This window comes from Gymnogyps californianus, chromosome 16, assembly GCF_018139145.2.
Source record: "Gymnogyps californianus isolate 813 chromosome 16, ASM1813914v2, whole genome shotgun sequence".
In the NCBI taxonomy this organism is placed as follows: domain Eukaryota; kingdom Metazoa; phylum Chordata; class Aves; order Accipitriformes; family Cathartidae; genus Gymnogyps; species Gymnogyps californianus.
Window position 1 is genome coordinate 6,845,412 of NC_059486.1, and position 21,198 is coordinate 6,866,609.

General features: G+C 40.9%; 1 protein-coding gene across 1 annotated transcript in view; it reads left to right on the plus strand.

Annotated features, from left to right (window-relative positions):
* Positions 1–8,518: 8,518 nt before the first annotated feature.
* Positions 8,519–21,198, plus strand: part of MAPK1 (mitogen-activated protein kinase 1) — a 38,853-nt gene continuing 26,173 nt past the window's right edge. Inside the window, exon 1 of the mRNA XM_050906428.1 lies at positions 8,519–8,798. Coding sequence (XP_050762385.1) covers positions 8,656–8,798 — 143 coding nt within the window. The 5' untranslated portion in view covers positions 8,519–8,655. The remainder of the gene's footprint in view (positions 8,799–21,198) is intronic.

Sequence of the window (21,198 nt, forward strand, 5' to 3'; positions counted from 1 at the left end):
AACACGCTGATGTTTTAGTTGTTGCTAAGTAGCGCTTATCTTAAGTCAAGGATTTTTCAGTTTCCCATGCTCTGCCAGCAAGCAGGTGTGCAAGAAGCTGGGAGGGAGCATAGCCAGGACAGCTGACCCGAACTAGCCAAAGGGATATTCCATACCATGGAATGTCATGCTTAGTATATAAACAGGGGGGAGTTAGCTGGGAGGGGCGGATTGCGGCTCTGGCATCGGTCAGCAGGTGGTGAGCAATTGCATTGTGCATCACTGTTTTGGTTTGGTTTTTTTTTTTTCTCCCCCCCCCCCCCCCCTTTTTTTGTTATATTCCTTTTCATTACTATTATTATTATTATTATTATTTCATTATTATTATTGTTAGTATTATAATTTACTTTAGTTATTAAACTGTTCTTATCTCAACCCACGAATTCTACCTTCTTTCCTGATTCTCCTCCCCATCCCACTGGGAGCCAGGGGGGAGTGAGGGAGCAGCTGCATGGTGCTTGGCTGCTGACTGGGGTTAAACCGCGACAAAGGCATAGGCCTAAGTGGCTGGACATCTGCTGTCTGCTCTCCCACACGTACTGTTTGGCAGAGCATAAGTATTTAATCCTGCCCTACCACCAGTAATGGTACCTGTAAAATTGGATGCAGAGCATCATCCTACAGCAACATCCTTCAAAAAAGGCGGTGTTCTCTCTCTTGCCTTTTTTTTTTTTTTTTAAAGCAGCCTTTATTGTAATAGTAAAAAATACTTTTCATTGCTGTTGGTCTTTCTTTCAGGATTTCTAGGCCAGGGATTCAGTTTGGCTCTGTTAACATCAGTGGGAAACAAGACATCATATTGAAAATTTGGTTGAGATGCAGGACGCTGATAGATCCTCATAACAATTTTGTGTCACTTGTACAAAACCCAGAGACTCAGTAATGCAGTAAGATAAATGTAGTGCTTGATTACAATGGATGTATTGCACTTATAAAAGACATCTCTTACCATTAGGCTCTGCATATCTGGAGTAATAACCACCATATGTCAGGTAAGACAACGGTAATGTGAGCCAGATAATTTTCCCATTGTTAAAACTTTCAAAATCCCAAAAGCTACAAATGTCTTAATTATTAATTCAATTTAGCTAGATCTAGTGCTGGTGGCTGGAGGAAACATCTTTCTGAGGTTCAATCTTTCCCCTGGTCTAACTGATAACAGTCTACGTGGTAGAGTTTAAAATGTTATAGCCATTTAAAGAAGTAAGAATTGTATACAGACGGTACCCATCTTGAATTTCCGTGCAGCAGGATTACCACATGAAACTGCAGTTCAGATGTTCCCATTTGTCCTATAAAGCCTGAACAAACAGATAAGCCTTATAGTTTGCTCTAAACTTAACAAGCCTCCTTCAATGGTGAAGCTGTATGAGACACAAGGCCTGTCTTTGCATTGTTGTTGTATAGTTACCAATCAAAATGCTTATTCCCTATAGAATTGGCAGAAACCTTGAATTTCCTCCCTGACCCCCACCCTGTGTGCCTGTCAGCTGCAGACCAAGTCCTAGCCATGATCACAAGAACATCCTGAATCAGTCTCAATAATTTGCATTTCCTTGCCAAAGATCTTATCTGCTGGGGGTGCAAATTGCACTATCAAGGTTGCTGGTGTTGAAAAATCTGCACCCTTCTGCTCCCCAGCTCTACCTTTTCAGGCTGGGTTAATTTACCCAGAAGAATTAATTGAGACGACAAAGCTGTCAAGTGAAAGGCCACACAGCGAGACAGCACTGCTCTGAACATCTGCACAATTTGTATATTTGATTAGGTACCTCAGCACTTGCAGATTATTGTTGTTAGAAGCAGATCTTACTTTTGCCATTTTCATATAAGGCTCTGTGCTGTAATTCTGCAGATGTTCGTTCTCTCTATACCCACATTGTTTAAAAAAATGACAAATGCTGATAGTAAAAATTACATTTGCTCATTCAAACATCTTGCTGTTTACATATAAGAAAAATCATATGCCAGGGGTCCAATGACCTAATGAGAGATGCAACACGGACTTCAGCAGGAGGTGTATGGGGCCCTCAAAATCTGCTTCCCTCACACAAATAGTCCCCTGATATATATAACGAAAACCTTCTTTTGTTTATAATGACAGATGCCACAGGGGGTTGTATATTTGGATATTATTTTTTCTCTAGGAGTGTTTATTAACAGATGCTTGAAAGTTTTATGATGTGGTGAAAACTGTATCTCTCATGATAAACAGGAAGCGCTCAGAGGTATTGCATTACCCCTGTAACGCAACACAGATTCCAACAGCTTGGCTCTTTTTTTCAAAATACTGTGACACCACTTCCTTCAGGAAATCTCTCTTGTCTGCGCAGCTCTTATCTGCTATAGAGATGCAGAATTGCAAAAGAAATGGTTGTTTTAAAAATGAATGATGATTCATCAATTTCAGACCGTAGAAACGGATGTCTGTAATTTATATAACATCTATTAAAAAATATGCAGTACAGACTCTTTGGGCTCTCAGGTCAGTGGATTGAACAAAGTGCAAGGAGAAGAAACTGACACCTTCCCTCCCTCCCGCAGCACAGGTGCAGCTTAGAGAGCAAAGGTGCGCATTTCCCTGCAGGTGCTTGAAGTGTGTCTCAGCCCTAAGTCTGGAGGTGCCTCTTCTGCAGTTCAGTGTCAGCAAGGCCAGGATCTGGCCAGTAAAAGAGAAGAGGCAGTCCTGTTTCCTTGTTATGTGCCAAGACTAGCAACAGGGAAGCTAAGTATGACAGTTCACATGTGGAACCTTATATTCACAATAACTGTGCTACGGCCTCCAACTCGCTCATAAAGGCTGCAACGCACTTGTCATATGATGTTGCATCAGTGTTGGCTGAATTTTGAACCCTGGTGACTTTTACATGAAAATCTCAGAATCCCATTAGTGTACTGTTCCCTATCACTTGTTTCTGTTCAGCCACTGCCCATCAGTTAGACTAAATATAGTAACAGCAGACAACTAGGAAGTATACCTGTGCCATCACAAAATCATTAGCTACATGTGTATTTGTGATGAACATCACCCCAGCTGACAACATCAGTGCAAGCAAGTCCTGGTAAGCTCTTTTTAGAAGGTCTGGCATCATTCCCCAAACTGGTTCCCCATGAAGGGACTTGTGTGTCTGCCAAGTGCTTCACTTGCACAAAGCCAGATGCAGCGGGGTCTGGATATCACCCCTCCAACTATAACCCTTCTAGTCCCATAGCTCATTCCCACTACCTGTTCATTTTACTTTTATTTTACGTTCTTCCCCCCCATATTCTCTTTTATTCTTTCCTTCCTCATCCTTTCTCCTCTGCCCTCACATCACCCAACCCCTTCATCACAAATGCTCCCTAAATACTTAGCTACGAGTAAGAAGTATTAAAAATGGAGTTACTGCAATATCTGGACAATATAAAACCCTAATAATCCTGTTCCTACGTTCTTTGACTTCTGCCTCTGTTGGAGGCATCACTTGTCCTGTCTACAGCTGAACGGACAACAAGTGGGGGAAACAGACTGCATATTTTAGTATTTGTAAATTGTTAGACTTCTGAGGTTTTGTAATAAGATTATCTCCTTTTTTGTATTTTCTTGTATTTTCCTAGCAATCAATGATATCAGAAATACAGGGATCAGGAGACTGATATTATGCACTAGCTAAATCTTTCTGTGAAAACTTAATAGCCTTCCAGTGCATAAAGCTTCGGCACAAGAAAACAATGGTCATATACGGGGACTTCAGTGGCATCTTCACAAGTCACTGTAACATTCTGTATAAATATTGACTATATGTATGTTTCGTTTTGTCAGTCCTGTAAAATAACTTTTTATCTGGTGGTTCAATTCTCTTATCACCCACAGCTTGTTTACTGAATTTTAAGTCCGGGCAAGATGAAGCAAGCTCATGAGGAGTAGCTGGTTTTCAAAAGATACAAGCTCCAGATAACTGAGGACAAGTAAAGCACACAACAATATTGAAATCACTCAGAGTTTTATTGCAGCTGACTGAGACAGTGTGTGCTTTGAGGCTGGGAAATTTCCATTACTGAAGTGCAGGACAGTGCCTGGATACTGCTGCTACTGCAGCTGAAAAATAAAAGCAACTTAATTTTATATAGACAGCAACAAAATGTCAGTATATTAATTAAAATTGTTACAATTATATAATAAGCTTTTAAGGTTGCTGTAAAATGGATCCCTTTTAAAATATTTAGAGTATAATTGTAAACTACTTGTACAAAACTAAGGAACATAAAAATTGCAACTGTGTTCATATTTGTGAACAGCAAATCTAACAAGAACATGATAGATAATACAAGACATCTCCTACAACAGTGACAGATTCTGTCAGTGACAGAATGATACCCAGTGCAAGATCAAGGTTGTTACTGACAGTATAGTTCTGCAATTAATAATCTTTTGTGCTCCCCTTGGCATGCACAAAACAAACATAGCAATCTGTTTACTAGTTTTAACTCCATGGTGTATAAGCTGCCATAAGCTTCCTGCAAAGTCAGTCAGAATGCTGAATGGGGAAAAAAGGAAATACTGGGGGGGAAAAAGTAAATTTGTTTTGGCATCAGTTGCCCAGCAATTTGGGTAGGAGACTGTTTTTAACTTCCCAACGGCGTAAGATTACAGCAAGATCCTCATTTTCGTTGAGGTCACTTTACATTTGTCAAAGCGGTGGTTGACATTTAAATGAAAATCAGTCTCAAGGGATTTCAACTGTATGTCACCAGTTCAGTCAAGCCCAGGTAGGTACTGACTAGAAGTTATTAGCATCTGATGCTCTTTATGAATCTTAGGATAGTTCCCTGTGGATCAGAGCTCATATCTAAGCAATTTTAGTTTGTGTCACATTCATCACCATGGTTCCTGAGTGCCTTAGAAGTTAAAATATATCTTTATAAAACATCTTACATGTCTTATTTCTCTCTCTCGTCACCCCCGCACAGAGGCTTGAGGTCTCTTTAAATAATGCTGGGAAAATTGTTTTTATATACGTAATGCCTGCATTTTGTTGGGATGATGGGGAGGTTCAGGGTCATGCTGAGGTACTCTGAAAGCAAATGCCATACTCCTACAGCAGCTACCAAGAAAGCTGTGTCTTCAATGTCCCCACACAAATCATACAACTAATATAATGATGATGATGACTTTGGGAGATGTAGCTTTAGTTTTAAATTAGCATAACAATTTTAAATCGCTCCCACCCCCAATAAAGAATGGCACTGTAGGGCAGCTACATAGTGTTTGTCCTTTGCCTACACCTGATAATGGTGTTTCCAGGACTCGTAGGGCCCTTCGTAGTATGACATTTACTTTTCAAGAGACCTGTTTACAGAACACGAAGTTAACAGTTAAAGTAGATATGTATAACAGTACAGACACTTTCTAAACCCTGATTGTAGGATGAACTCATCCATGTGACTCCTGAACTTGATATGAGGATGGAGATAGTCCAAACCATGGCATATTTAAACTGACCGATTGTATGGCTTAGCTGTTTCTTAATATAGCTTTCAAACTGAAGATACAGCATTTCTGTTTGGACAAACTCTTCTTAGCAGTGCTTTTATTTCTGTTTGAAATAAAAGGGGTTTTTTTCCTCCTGCTTTTCATTATCTGCTATCATTTTTTAGTAAGTATCACCTCGTCTCCCCCAAGATAACCCTTTATTTTGATCATGGAACTCATAACTTTCTTAAAATCCATTTACATTCTTTCCACAATTGAGGCTTTAATGTCACCTTGTTAAGGCAAAAGACCCAACATTAAGCGCAGGTAATGGCCGTGTATTTAAATAGGCTGAAAAGCAATTGATAACACTTCTGTCTGGTCTGCCTATCTCAGTAACTGTAGTGCTTCACTGAAATACATACACTAAGTTCTGTCACAGAAGAAATTGTTGAGAAAGCATGCTATAGCCTTTTCACTGCTTATTTGGGTTTAATTAGATTAGACATATATTTGAACACAGCACTCAAAGGAGCTGACAGTCTTTCCACAATTTCCTGGTCTGCCTGGTTGGTTTCCTTTTTGATCAGACACATCCTGGTGAAGGTAGAAAATAATCTAGATACATGCCAGTTTTTAATTAAATTTGCTATGACAGGTTGTGTTTAAGCTAGATTCTCTATAATCATTTGTTTTGCATTTGCTAATGACAGATTTATTTATGTATGTAATCAGCACCGTAAGCATAATTTAATTTTTAGAGTTAAGAGAACCTTTTAAATAATATTTTACTTGGTTTCAGAAGATTTAAACATTTATTCACGTTTACTGCTGTATAAAATTTCTGAGAAAAATAATGCTGTTTCTAAAGTACAGAAGAACACATCATGGAAAGGAAAGCATTATATACAAGTAAAAATAAATACATCAGAAGCATTATCCCACTCAAATACATGAAAAACCAAGCTGTACAGTTGAATGTCTGTTAAATACAGAGAGGAGTTTATTAGATTATGTTGGTCATCCATGACAGCTTTCACTCCATCAAACTAGGCTGGGGCTGCATCTGAAGCCCAGACCCTGCGGGGTAGGTCTGCCTCAAAGGAGGGTCCTTGGGCTGCAGTTTGGCTAACCGGCTGCGCAACTGAAACCAGTAACTCTTCCCTCTTGACTTTGGGTCAGACAGCAAGCCCGATGCTTTGGGGGATGTTAGTAAGTTGTAATCAGGAGATTGTACAGCATTTGGAAGCAGCTATGGAAAATTGCAATTGTTTGGTCGATGGCAAAGGAAGCTGACTTGCAGCGAGTAGTGACAGAAGAAGGTGGGATGCCAGAAATGACCTTCTGGCAGTTGGGAGAAGGAAGACAGAGAGTACATTGGCAGGGACACCTTCAAGGCAAAGACAGACATGAAGCAGCAGGATTGCCAGTAGAGATGTCAAGAGTAAAAATTGCAATAGAAAGAGAGAGCAGAGCTGAGAAAGAAATGTTGAAAGAAAGAAGAGGGCAAAGTACAACCAGTGAGAATCTGAGAGCAGCTGGATTGTCATGTAACAGCTTCTGGCTGAGCAGTGTTACACAGGAATGCAAAATCAGTAACTACTTATAAAAAAAAAAGCTTGATAGTCAAGGGGTAATCGGACGATTCCACACTGGGGTCTTCTGACAGACTGGGATGGGTATAAACATGGAAACACAGGCGTACTAAGATGTATAAACGTATGTATTTGAATGAATTTTCAAAGGAGCAGAAGATACAGCACACCTCAAGCAGCTGTGGCAATAGTAGTTAAAGCAAGTAGCAGCAGGATTTCAGATCAGGGGTTAACACTTTTTGGCAAGATCATCAGAGAACTGCAGAAAAATATTCAGAAGTGGAGTTAAGATCCATGTGCATAACTTTTGCAAACTTCCAGATCAAGCAAAAGCCGTTTTAGGAAAACTGAGCCTTGCAGGAAAACAGAAAAGACAGACACTGTTGCAAGCAGCAACTGTGGCACGATACAAACTATTGTCAACTACATTTTCACCTCCCATTCAAAGCCTTGAGTTTATTTACATTTATATGGGAAACAACTAACAGGAAAATGTAATTCTATATAAAAACAATATGCTAAATAGAGGTTGCAGAACTATGCACTGAAGTTAGGAAACGTCAGAAATAAACTTGCCCTTATTACAGTAATTCAGCTTTTGCGCATAATAACCTTGTGCTGCATGACATCAGAAGGTTGTAGCGTAGCCAAGAATAGCGCACAGCCCTTCTGGGTCTCACACCAGCGCCTCAAACACAAGAGAAGCCCTTTCTTTTCCTGCAGCTGACTCACTGCCGGTCATCCTGTGCTCTGCACCGAGCACAGCTCCACGTACAGCCTGCAGGACGTAGTTAACGCGTGCTGTAGCAGGCACCGACACAGACCAGAGGCAGGATGCAAGGGCCTGCGGGACACCAGGCCTGCCAGCCCCGCTCTCAAGGCTTCCTTCGGGCTGGCGCCCGTCGGCCAGAAGCCCGAGCCTCGCTCAGCACCACGCAGCCATGCCTCCCCGCCCGGTGCCGGCAGGCCGCGGCAGCAGGGCCCTTCCTGCGGGCTCCCAGCGGCGGGGCGGCGACCGCGGGGGCCGCAGCGAGCGGGAGGCGGAGGCCTGGACGCGGGAGCGGGACGCCGGGCCGGGCCCGGCCCTGCCGCCGCGCGGGCTCCATTTCCTGCCTCCGGCCCGCCGTCACCTGACGCCTCTAATGGCGCCGTGCGGCCGCGCGCCCGCAGAGCCGGCACGCCCACCACGTGACCCACCCGCCGCGCCCCCTCCCCAGCGGCTGCGGTTACCGCAGTCCCCGGCCCCGCCCCTGACCCCGCCCCGCCCGCCCCGCCCGGTCCCGCCCCGCCGCCGCTCCCTCCGCGCGAGCCCCCACCCCCTCCTCCCCTCCCCCCGGCCCGGGTCGATGCGCGCGCGCGCGGCCGGCAGCGTCTCCTCACAGCGGCCGCGGCGGTGACGGCGCTGACGGGGCCTCGGAGCCGGCGGCAGCGGCCGGTGCTCCGGAGCGCGGCGGAGCGGGCGACGCCTCTTTTCCTCCCTCCCGCATCCTTCTTCTCGTTCCCCTCCTTCCTCCTCCCCCCGCCTCCGCCCCCCCGCACGCAGTCACCGCGGTTCCCGGCACGGACAACATGGCGGCGGTGTCGGGGGCCGGGGCTGCGGGCGGCTCTGCCAACGCCGGGGGCCCGGAGATGGTGCGGGGCCAAGTGTTCGACGTGGGGCCCCGCTACACCAACCTCTCCTACATCGGCGAGGGGGCCTACGGCATGGTGTGGTGAGTGCCGGCTGCCGAGCCCAGCTGGGGCAGCGCCCTTGCCCTGAACAACTCCCTCCTTTCCTCCCCGCCGCCCTGCCTGGCCGCAGCCTCCCCGGGGCCCGGCCCCGGGCTCCGGCCCGCCCTTGCAGGGGGGAGAGGCCCGTGCCTTGCCCTCGGGGGAGGGGAAGCCGGGGCTCAAGCATCTCTGCCTCGCTCTCCTCAGCTCTGCTTTTCCCTTCGTGTTCCCGAGGTTGTCCCTCCGGCATCACCCTTCCTCTCCCTCGCTGCCGCCTTCCCCCCCCCGCCCCCCCCCCCCCCATTCCTCCATCGATGGGTGCAGCTGAACGTCTCGTTTCCTTTCAGTCGTGCGTTTATTTTCTTGAATATTTTCTGTCCCTGCCTCTAGAGTTGGTTGCGCTCTTTATTTTCTCTGTCTCTGTAGTGTGATTGCAGACGTTCAAAAAGGGGAAAAGGTCGTAAAATCCTGCTAGCTGCTCCGCGTTTCTCTTTGTGCCCGTGCGAAGGCTTACCTGGCTGCATGTCCCTGAGGTCACGGTTGATAAAAAAAGTGAATCTGTGCGTATGAGTTGCTGCCCCTACCTGGCTTTTCTTAGGACGTGCTGTCTGTGCTGCATAGCCTGCCAGATTAGTGTCTAAATTAGCATGTATACAGGTGAAAGTTCTCTTCAGCAGTTCTAGCTCTTGGTTATTTTGTATCATGAAGACTCGTACTAAGTCTCACTAAAAAGCGATCATGTGTGTTTGCTTCAGTTAATATCAGTCTTAAAGAGCAAGGTGAATGAACTACAAAATACTGAAAATGTGAACTAACCGGATTAAGAGCATGAGATGGGTTTTTTTAGCAATCTGAATGAGTTGGGATGATGCTCTGTGATGGTATATCTAGTGACTAGGTTATAAATCTGACATGCTCAGTGACCTTACTTAGGATTTTATATTCTGTCTTCTATTAGTAAAACAGTTTAAAAAAAACCCTTCTGAAATAATTTAAGGGATGCAGATGAAAAACTTTTTTTATCATTTTGTCAGCTTTCTTCCAACACTGCTTCCATTTCTTCTGCATGTTTTTTTTGACCAGAGGTACTAAATGAGGTTTACAGGCTATGACTTCATGAAAGCTTTATCAGCATTCATTTCTCTCTCTGATGCTTAATCTTTTGTAAACTAGTGCATTTCTCAGTGAAGGCTCTTCACAGCCTTCAGCTCTATGTTACAGATTTTTATAGCTATAGGTTTTTGCATACAGTCATTGAATTGTGTTAGCCTGTTAAGATGAAGTCATCTTGTATTTCAGGGTGGAAGCTTTCATCTAGGCCTGAATTTAGCTGGGAGATGAGCCTCTCATACAAAGTTTTGAGTTGTGGCCTTCACTTTTTTGCTGTGGGAAGAACCTTCAAAATGTAAATCAGAAATCCTGTTTACAGTGTAGAAACAGCCTTGTTATTGTTTTAGTGTTGGAAATCACAGCAATATATCCAGTCCAAAACTTGTTAATGTAGCTTATGGTACGGGCTGTATTTTATTGTGGTGTACTTTATCATCTGAGCTAGGGCAAGTAAACTGGTGCAGATAATCTCAGTACTAACTGCACTGGTTTACACTTGCAGTCTGATTTAGGAAGGTACTTGGGAATAGTACTTCCAAGATGTATGCTGTGTATAGTCCGGTTCATATCAACAGGGTGTTAAAAGTGTGTTTAACAGACGACGTGTTAAAGCTGAAATATTTCGCCACTGATCAGAGATTACAAGAAGCAATACAATGGCAGTTGATGCCCTTTTTTGGCATCACTGTGCTAGTGAGCAGATACAGGGGAAACGGGGCCACTTTCTGCCCCTCCAAATGGCGTGTTGTTAAGTTCTATACTGAAACTGTTTCCCCTCCAAAACTATATAAGGTTATCTTTTATTTAAAAACTTGTTCTAATACATTGTGTCTGCTATGAATGCTATACAAAATTACTAACAAAAAATCCAAATCTCTGGTTCAGTTGAAATATGCACTTGGCTCCTGTGTTTTCTGCTCTGAAATTATTAATGTGAAATACTAAATTTGGTATATTGTGCTCTTAGTTATTGCTCTTCTGCCTTGCGTGTGAAATGACAGGGAACAAAGTCTCAGTTTATATTGTATACTTGATAAAGGAAAGTGTTGGATTCACTTGTAGTTAAATGCCATAGCAACTGTAATGTATTGTAGTGCCTAACATACAAACTACTATGATTAAATAAGATTACTTATCAGTCAACAGACGTATAGGTTATGCAGTTTAATACTATATGTTTCTTATCTTGCTTTGATTGCTAATGCAGTGAGGATCTGCAGAAGCTTCTCCCTTGGGGGGCGGGGTAGAGGGCAAGCTATGAGTGTGCAGATGGAGATGTTTCCTGCAACTGCAAAATCCATTTAAATTTGTACGCTTTAATGAAGGAAAGCAAAGCAGGCTCTGATGGTTTTGTTTTAGACCCACAGCTAATGTGTACAACTTGGGAGATGCTAGTTATTTACAAGTGCATTGTGCCATAAGGCTTGTTATATGGAAAACAAGTGAATTAACTCTTAAAATCCTTCACTCTTTTCCTTGTTTTTCCTAATTCTTATGTTTCTGGATTATTGGATTAGGGAGTTGAAAACAATAAAATTATTTTAATTATATTAATAAAAGGGCAAATGAAGTATTCTTAGGATAGTGCTGTTATGGTCAGTCTTCCATTTTGATTTTGCAGCAGAGAGAATAATGTTTGAGAAATATTGATCACAACATAAAATAACAACGCAGGAAATAGAGGAAGATGTTGACTGAATAGACTGTACATGAATGTTCTCTCATCTGGATTTGAAAACCCTTAAAGGCATTTAACTATTTTCCCTAGTGCAGTCATTTTTAACATAATCAGGTTTGGAGTAAAAATAAACTTAACAGAGCAGTATATTTACTGCTGTGTTGCGGTTGCACTTTCTGAGCTTCGTAAGCAGAAAAGGCATGTTATCAGGCAAACCCCCATCTTAATGTCCTCCAGTTAAACTCCACCAAAAATGTTCATCCTTTGATACAGGCTCGCCTCTTACTAGGAAATTTTGTTGCTGGGAGTGAAGTGGTTAATAAGTGGATATGCATGTCAGTGTCCCTTTCTAACCTATTTTTTTGTTTTCAGTATTTCTGCATGTGAAAATAGGGGATGACCACAGTGCAAACAAAGTTTTAGCCAAAATCCTCAGCACTTCCCAGGACTGCAGGACATTCTTTGAGCAGTTATTTAGTCATACAGTCATGTTTGTTACTCTGAATTAATTTATCCAAAAATATGCAAATGTTGTGTATTTTTTTTCTTCCCCTTCTCTTTTGCTCAGGAGTTGTTTTGAGGGGTTTTATGTGTGAAGTTCTTTATGTGACTTTCCCTTTCTTTCAGTGATAGGGGATTATCAACCTCAGAGTCAACTGGGACCAATTTTCAGACCAAGTCTGAAAGTTTCAGAACTACCTTTCAGACACAATAAAATGTGAAAGGTTTTTGAGATTGTCTCCTCCTCCCCAAATGTGTGTTTTTGTTTTTTTCTTTTGGGGGGCAAAAAAAGCGCAACCTGTTAAGAGATCATACTTTAAACACACTGAAACAGTGATAAAAACATGATAATGTTGAGCTTTAAATTTCCAGTGTGAATTGTTCTTCATCCAGTTGGTCAGTGGTAATTTGGCAAGGATGGTAATTTGACAGTATAAAACAAGTAATCTTTTTGGAAAGAAATGGTAAATGGGAATGTGATAGGGATGTTCTCTTTTAGATTCTGTTTTTTGGAAGCCCTTTTTGTCATCAGGCTTATGTGAATGTGAAGTATTATCACTGCTGCAAATAACTGCATATAAATAATAAAGATGAATGCAGTTGGAAGAAAACAATCTTGAAGCTCAAATCTTGCATTTGTTGGCCTGAATTTGTCTGTGTTGTTAGAAAGACATCTTTGTGTTACTGATGTGCTATAGAAGAGTGTTATTAGAAGTTAAGGTAGTCAATAGACGCAAGTAATACTGAAAAGGATATTTAAAACATTTGGCAGTAGTTTTTTCAAAGTTCTGCTCCTTTCTACTATCTCACAGAAAAGCCCTACTTTTAGAGGATGGATAATTTAAAATGAAATCTGAGTATATTCATAAAGAGACTCGTAACAGAAAAAAAATCAGGAATAGAATGATCTGCAAGGCATAGATATTTATATTAAAAGATGAAAATAAAAAACTTGATGGGATTGATGGTTGCATAATATTTTCTTTCAAGACTGTCCAACATTACACAAAAAGGTAGCGTTTGCATCCCTCTGTGAGGGTCAGATTGGTGATCTGGGGTGGACTGCTTAGTGGCAAGGATCAGAAACAGCCTGTAATTTTTTTTCTGTTAACTATTGCATTGATCTGGAGAGAGTACCCTTTAATGATAGAGCAAGTATAGAGATTCATGTCCCTGTTTATATGTGCTTTTAGGGACCGCAGGTTGTGTATGGGTGTCAATACCTGGTAATTAATATGTTCTGGTCTGTGTGATAAGGAGAACAGGGAGCTGATACAAGTTAGCCAACCGTAATACGTCCTCCTTAGTGCAAGGATCAGAGTAGAGAATTAGGGAATGTAATTGGTGGCTAGTTATCAGCTTCTTCCCTCTGGGGAGAAGGCCGAGGTAAGCATTTCCCTCCAGTCACTCAGACTTCTAGCACTTGCTTAGCCTGACGTGGAAACACGAAAGGAGCAATTAGAGCTGCTTTTCCTGCTCTCCTCTGTGATGCGACAGGTGGTCGGCAAGCTGTGCAGCAGACATCAGGGACAGGACAGCAGCTACTCTCTCTCTGTTTGTATCAGAGCTGTCTTTAAGGTTTATGGAAGATGAGAGGTAGCAACTTTTCCTGTCTGCGCAAAGTAATGGGATACTGGCTTAACAGTTGAAGAGTACAGCTCAGGGACACTTGCATTTTATAAATAAATACACATTTTCTTAACATAGTGTGGTCCAGCCTGCGGAAACAGAGATAACTTGCGTTATTTTTTTTTTAAGCATGATTTATGGCTTATGAAATAAGGCTTACATGTTCACAGTATCTGTATATGGTTGCATCAGTCCATCTCCTGTACCCCTACATATGATTCTTGAACCTGTTGCCCGCTTTCCATCAAATTTGACAGGTGGTAGAAGTCTCAAAGATGGAAAGTCTCTGCGAGTTTCTTAAAAATACGTGTTTTGTTAGAGTGAAGAGATCCTATATGCTGCTCCACTGAGGAAGAGACTGCATGAGGAAGTCACATATGAGAAGTCAGACTCCCCCAAAGAGACATGACAGATGCCCCAGTTTCACAGATGGATTTATTGGTACTCTTGAGACCAGAAATGTGTATTTGTAGGACACCAGGCTCTGTTCAGTGAGCTCCTTGTTTAGGAGTGTGGATCTACAGCCCACAGAAGAGTATGTATTATATACTTACCAACTGAGTAGGTGTACAGCTCAATTTGAGTTGAAAACTAATACTTCGCCAACATAGTAATTTTTTTAATGCTTTTTATGTTGATGCTTTGTCATAGCTTTCATCTGTGATCTAGAAATGAAAGTAACTGATCAATTTGATGTTTAATAAAAGTATTTTATGACATCTTGCTGTGGAATATTTCACAGCATAATGTAGGTTGGAAGGGACTTCCTGAGTTCACGTAGTCCAACCTCCTACTCAAAGCAGGGCTGATGTCAAAATTAGATCAAGTTGTTCAACTTGTCCACTCAATATTTCCAAAATCTCCAGGAATGGAGATTCCACAACATCTCTGGGCAGCTTCTGGTTCTAGTGTTAAACCAATTGCCCAGTGAAACTTTTGCCGTTCAAAACATGAGTTTCCCTTGCTGCAACTTGCAACCGTCGCCTCTTGTCCTTTGTACTTTTTACCTCTGAGAAGAGTCTGAATCAGTTTTCTCTTTAATCCCCCTTTATGTAACTTAAAAGAGCAATTAGATGCTTTCCACCCCCTACTCCCCCTTTTTTTTCCCCTTCTAGCCTGTACAAACTCAGTTTCGTCAATTTTTTTCTTGTATGTCATGTCCTTCAGCCCCCTATGCATCCTAAAGGTTTTCTGCTGGACTTGCTCCAGTACTGGGAGAGAGGAAAACTGGATGCAGTATTCCAGATTTGGCCTCACAACAGTAATCACTTTCCTTGACCTGCTGGCTACGCACTTAATAATGCAGCCCAGTCCATGGTTAGCCTTCATCGCTGTGAGCAGGCACTGCTAATGGATGAGGTTGGGTGTTGTTCTGGTAATCTAGCAAATACTTTTACTTGCACTTAAAGTGAGCTATTTTAGGAACTTTTCAAATAATGTCTGAAAAAAACCCCAAACTCCACAACATTTTATTAAGTGATTTCAATTGTATTTGATTTTGATTTCCACATTGCTCAAATGAAGCATACGGAGCCATAAACATATTTTAGAATATAACTTTTCTTTTACTGTGTTGCAAGGTAAATTAAATTAATAGTGTATGTGAAATGCAGCAAAGCGCAGTTTCAAGTAATTTATCAGTGTAAAACCTAGATTCTATTAATTGCTAGGTCAGTTATTAAAGACAGTTGTTTGCTTGTGAATGAACCTCCTTTTCAGAAGGGAGCTTATTTTCCTTTGCTTTATTACAACTTTTGAGCATATAAAGAAGCTATTCTCAAACTCATCTTTTTGCAAGGTACAGTAAAAGCCAAATATACATTACTTCGTTATCAGCTTTGACCAGGTAGATTAATAGATCCAAGTAGTAATAAATGTCATTAATTCAGATGGGGTTATTTGATGAGATATTGGTAGATACTTTGGCAAGACAAGGTTTCTTGTACCTCATCGGTGTGCAGTAGGTTGGTTTCTGTTTCAGAGAGCATTCCTGTCTCCACCCCTTTCCGCTGGGTGAAAGCTGGCGCAGAGGCAGCCTCGCGTCCCCTGCAGAAGGGACTGCACCCCGGCTGCCACCCGGGAGGCTTCTGGTGCCCTGGCTGCCTGCACACTGGCTGAAGGAAGGGCTGCCAAAAGGCTGCTGTCTGCCTCCCCAGGCCCGGTTGCCTCTCAGTGGTGGATGAAATACTGATTTGTGTGTGTGTATATATATATATATGTGGCTTGTAGAAAGGCTTTAATAGAAATATTGTTCTGTTAGATTTGGGCAGAATCTTCATGCCAGTCCAGTTTTTAGCAGAGTTGTGCATGTGTTTTTACTATCTGTCTTGTTTAGCAGTACCTAAAATCACAACAACCTAAGTTCTATTAAGGGAAAATCTCTTCTCTTGGAAGTTCTTCTTTTGTATTTTAAGACAATTTTTATAAAATACTGAAATACTCTGCAGTGATTAGAATGCAAATGAGAGTTTTTGTTACAGGGTAAAAAGTAATTTGTCTGTGTTGTGGGTATGTTTTAAGTACCAGCAACTTGCAATTAGGTTTACAGTTTATAATATGCAATTACTTCATTTTGCAGTTTTTCTTAAAGTTAGCAGCTGTCACTGCAGTACCTTACTTCTCACTTGTTTGGAGGGAAGGCAGTTTGCTCCACCAAATATTGCTGATGTGTCCTGAGTAAAACTTGAAGTCATTTGAGCACTGCAAATCAATACTCCCCAAACTGCTTTAGTCCGGAATTTGCCCAATTTTATTGGGATTTGGATGGTGCAAAGTACCCCAAATGACATTCAGGCTGACTTTTATAGTGGATTTTTCTGAGTGTTTCATGATTGTGAAATATCTTCCTTTTAGTTACAGCAGCCAACATGTCTTAATGCTGTTAACCTGCCTGAACAAAACACAAAACTGTTAATATGTTGAGGGGCTAGGGTTTACTGTTGGCATGTCTTTCTAAAAAGATGGAAAAAACATGCAAAAAATGCCTTGTAAGCTGATACTGAAGGGAAGTAACTTCTGATGGTGGTGAGATGCACACTTGGTGCTAGTGGTTTGGGTTGTTGGTTTGGTTTTGTTTTGTTTTGTTTTGCAAGTGGAATACTAAACTAGCCATGGCAGAGCGGACAGTAGCAATGAGCTTGCTTTCTCTAGTGCTTTGTGATAGTTTTCATTTTGCACTGATGTTTCTACAGGTTTAGGAAAAGCTCTGCTTCTAAGTATGCATAAATGATTTTGTTCAGTGATTTATTTCTTTATTTTCTGTTGGAGTGAATTACTGTGAACTATCTCTTCTGAAGATTTATACTGTCTGGAATCAATTAAATAAGCTAATTACTGAAAAATACAGTAATTGTCTGGATCCTGTGTTTTTTCCTTTTTCAAAAGCTGATTTTAGGAGGAGTATTTGGGATACGAGTCAAATTAGAACCTGATTAGACAAAAGAGTAAACCACACTGGGGGATTTGTTAATACCGTTACCACTCACAGCTCTCTGGTAGTGCTCTCCCTTTTCTCTAGGAAAGGGGAAATGTTTCCTGCACACATTTATAGTGCCTGCTTTGCTGCTAGGGTGGTGGTGGTGGTTGTTCTCCAGGCTCTGGAGTAACATTGGTTATGTAACTGACCTGCTGTCACTGTCTTGGTGGCTTTCTGTTGCTTCTTGAGAAGCCCTAAGCACAGGAGGAGGAAGTCAGCACTTCATCAGCTCATGTGTGGAGGTTTAGCTTTCATGACTGTCGGGCCTAGACACTTAAGCTGTGGTTTCCATGACTGACTTGAGCTGATCTCAGGCTGTGCTGCTTCTAAAGGGGCAGCCTTTCCTTCTGTGCCTCGGGTCATGTCATTCCCTTCTCCGGTCTTGTGCTGGTGCTTACACTGCTGTAGAGTTAGCTGTGTTGGAAAACTGATTTAGCTGAAAAGTTACTTCATAAAAAATTAAAATTAAAGGTGGTAAGTTGATGTGACTGACACAAAACCCTATGAGTGCTAGTGCTGACACAGGAAGGGAATAGGGATATGCAGGTAAAGACTTCTTTACTGTTCCTGTTCGTAAACTGCTTTGACTTTGAGCTGCTTCAGTTCTCTGAACTGGCACAAAGAAAGCTACTGCTCCAACCAAAAAAGTGAGAAAGGGGCAGGGTTGTCAGGCACAAAAAGGAGAGTGAACCACAACCATTCCTTTTAATTTTCTGAGCCCTTAGGTTGTCTCAGATGTTGTCAAGCTCTTACAATTTTACCCTGAAATTGATTCCCACAGGAATTGTCTTTAAGCTTATATAGAGAGAAGAAAGATAGTGATATTTAATATCATAATATCTTATCAAAAGCAATGGGTGCTTTTGGAATGAGGGGTTTATTTCGCAGATAGCCAAAGGGCCTTTAAACATAACAGTAGAGTTTGCCCAAATGTTAAATTTGGCATAGATGCTATCAAAGGAAATATTGGCGGTGGAGAACCTGTAAACCTCTAAAATGGGGAGGATAAGTGGGAAGGCAAGAAGTAGACGAAATACTAAGATGTAAGAGTTGTCTATTTTCTGAAGACCAGCTTGAACTCAAGTGGCATAAAGTAGAGTAGGCATATATGATGAGTTGAAGTCACAGTGCTTCACAGCTAAAGGTATAGAAAGAAAAATACGTATTAGAAGAGATTGAGAGAAGTGATCTTTTTTGTCAAATGACTGAGATTGATCAAAACACCATGAAGTTAAATGACATCTTTAGCCAAACAATACAGAACCTTGGGTGAAATAGCTAATATTTTTCTAATACTAATGTTAAGGTGTAGTTCTAGAATTGCTGCTTTTCATAGTTCTGCTTAGTAGGTGCTAACAAAACACAAATCGTCTGGTCTGCCACACCTGGGATTACGAATTGACTGAGCTTCTGGCGAAAGTAATTTATTTAACAGACTCCATTTTGCATGACTAGCTATTTGTTTTCAAAATACTAGGAGTGATCTAAGGATTTAAACTATTAAGTCATTATTATGTGCATAGTAAATAGTTTAAAATTGTAATGCTTTGGAAGGTTCCGTCAGATTCTACTTTTCAAATTCTGAAGAATAAAATTGTGCCTTTGTAACCTATTAGAATTATTTGAGTAGATACATGAAAACAAATCTCGTATAGGAGGTTACAAAAGTGCCTTAAGAATTTGTGGCGTGAAGGGCAATAACCTGTAGTAGATCAGAAACTGCCAAAGAGTAAAATCACTTATGAGTAATTATTCACTTTTGTCATGGGAGGAAAGAGTTGGCATAATTCTACCAGAAACCTTTAATATTAGGATTGATTTTGAATGTTATGAGAAAGATGACTGAAAAAGTGAAGATGACTGAAAGGTGAAGGTAATGCAGTTACATTTTGACCCAGTAAGCTTCAGAGGTTAACTAAAAGCATGATAGAGCAGTCTGCAGTGATTACTTGGGCACCTTGCTGTGGACTTGTGATAAAATGAAGGACACTGATTTAGAAATGATATTTATTTTCCCCCTTGTTGGAAGAGAAAAAAAAAATTCAACTTGATAAGAAATACAAACAAAAATAGTTTGTTTAGGTATCTTCTACAATAAAACCAAAACAAAACTATAGCAGTGATTGTTTGGTGATGAGCAACAGACAAAAAGGGTTAGGAATATGGATAAAATCATGAGGATTTTGTAAAGTATGACAGTTGCTTTGCAGATCATGATAAAAGGTTTAGAAACAGGGATTCATATTTTCTTAGCTCCAAAGCAATAATCTGTCCACTGATACTTTATGATAAAACCTGACAAATGAAAAACTGCTTGAAAAAACCCTCAAAACGACACCAAAACAAACGCAAGATTTTCAAATAGCATGCAATTAGGAATTTTCAGGTAGGGCCAGATTAATACTACTGCAAATTTGATCACATCTACTATATAGTTATTTTAATGTTCTCTTGTTGCTCAGTCTTCCTCTGCTGCCATTTTTGTAGCATGAGATGCAAGAAAATGGGGAGCAATTGTGAGTGAGTTTCAGTGTCTGCGGGCAGTCATATGTCACAGCAGTGCATATTCTCTTTCTTTCCTTGACAAAAACAAGACTTAAGATAAATCTGAGGTCATCCTGTAATTTATAACTTGAGGTAGTTTTCCGACACACTCGACAAATGGCGGAGAATTCAGCAATCAGATAATGAGTAGAGGTCCATTTCTTAAACACTCAAACTTTGGCAATTCAGTACATAATTCTTGTATCTTAGCTTACTCTGAAGTATCTCAATTTTGAATTCAAGTTTTTTGACCTCTTCTTTCATTATAAGCTATTAGTGCTTATGCATGTTCCCCAAAGACTGAGAAGATAATATGTATAGCTGTCTTCTAATAATCAATGGGGAGTGTCTGTAGCATACCAATAGATAATTCAAGAGTGCTGAATTACAACTTATTTGACTTTTGTCCCTCAGAGTAGGATGAAAAAGTACGTGGTGCTCATGTTCTTAAAGTTGTTATAATCTTTTCGTAGCTTGAAAAGCAACTAGAGCTTCATGGCTGAGTTGTGGGGGTTTTTTTTATTTGTTTTTAAGACTCTAATATTTAGGTAGCTCTCCATTTTCGTGGACCTACTAACTTTCCTGCATGGTAGGAATCAGTCTGTAAAACTAAATCTTTAATGGAGAAAAGTAGAGGCATATTAAGATGCCCTTGTTCCTATAGTTTATTTCCTGAATTCACAGCTGAGAAGCCTGGGAGGTGTTCTGTTGTTGAGAACCTCTTCTAGAGAAAGCTAATAAATCAAAATGAAAATTCTGAGTGAGACATGGGTTGTCTCTTCATAAACTGAGGTCTGTTAAAACAAGACAAATATGCCTTAATATGAATAGGCACCTATTTCTTTTAAAACCAGGTGCTGATTCTGTAAGTTAGTACTAACAAAAAAGGTCTAATGAATAATATACTTATTTATCTTCAAAAACACTATGAATAAATGGAACAAAGTAACAAGTATTTCTAGTAAACATAGCTGTTTACAGTTGGGGACAAAAAGTATATTCAGCGGTATAAAAATGACACATTACTGGATGTCCTCAAATCTGAAACTGTCTTTGACTACTTTTGTCCTTTTTCCAGTCTTTTCTCTTTGGTAAAAGAATAATACACTGTAGCTGCTTCCTGTATCTTAATAATCTAGAATCAGAAACTAAGTATTCTGAAGAATCTGAAAGGGTTAATATCTGATTATTAAAAAAACCCAACCAAACAAAAAACCCAAACAGTTCCCTCCACAAGTCTGCACCCATAACACCACCTTCCCCCACCCCCCAAAATTGTAGAGAACAGTCTGTTACGATACTGCTGGTTATTACTATAGCATAATACTGCATTATTTTACTTATAGCAGTCTTAAAAATAAGTTTAAGCTATTTGCATTGTAACTTGATAAATGTCAGCATGTTGTAGAAATGTCCGCGATTGAGCTAAATGTAGACTGAATGAAAATACTAAAGATCTTCATAG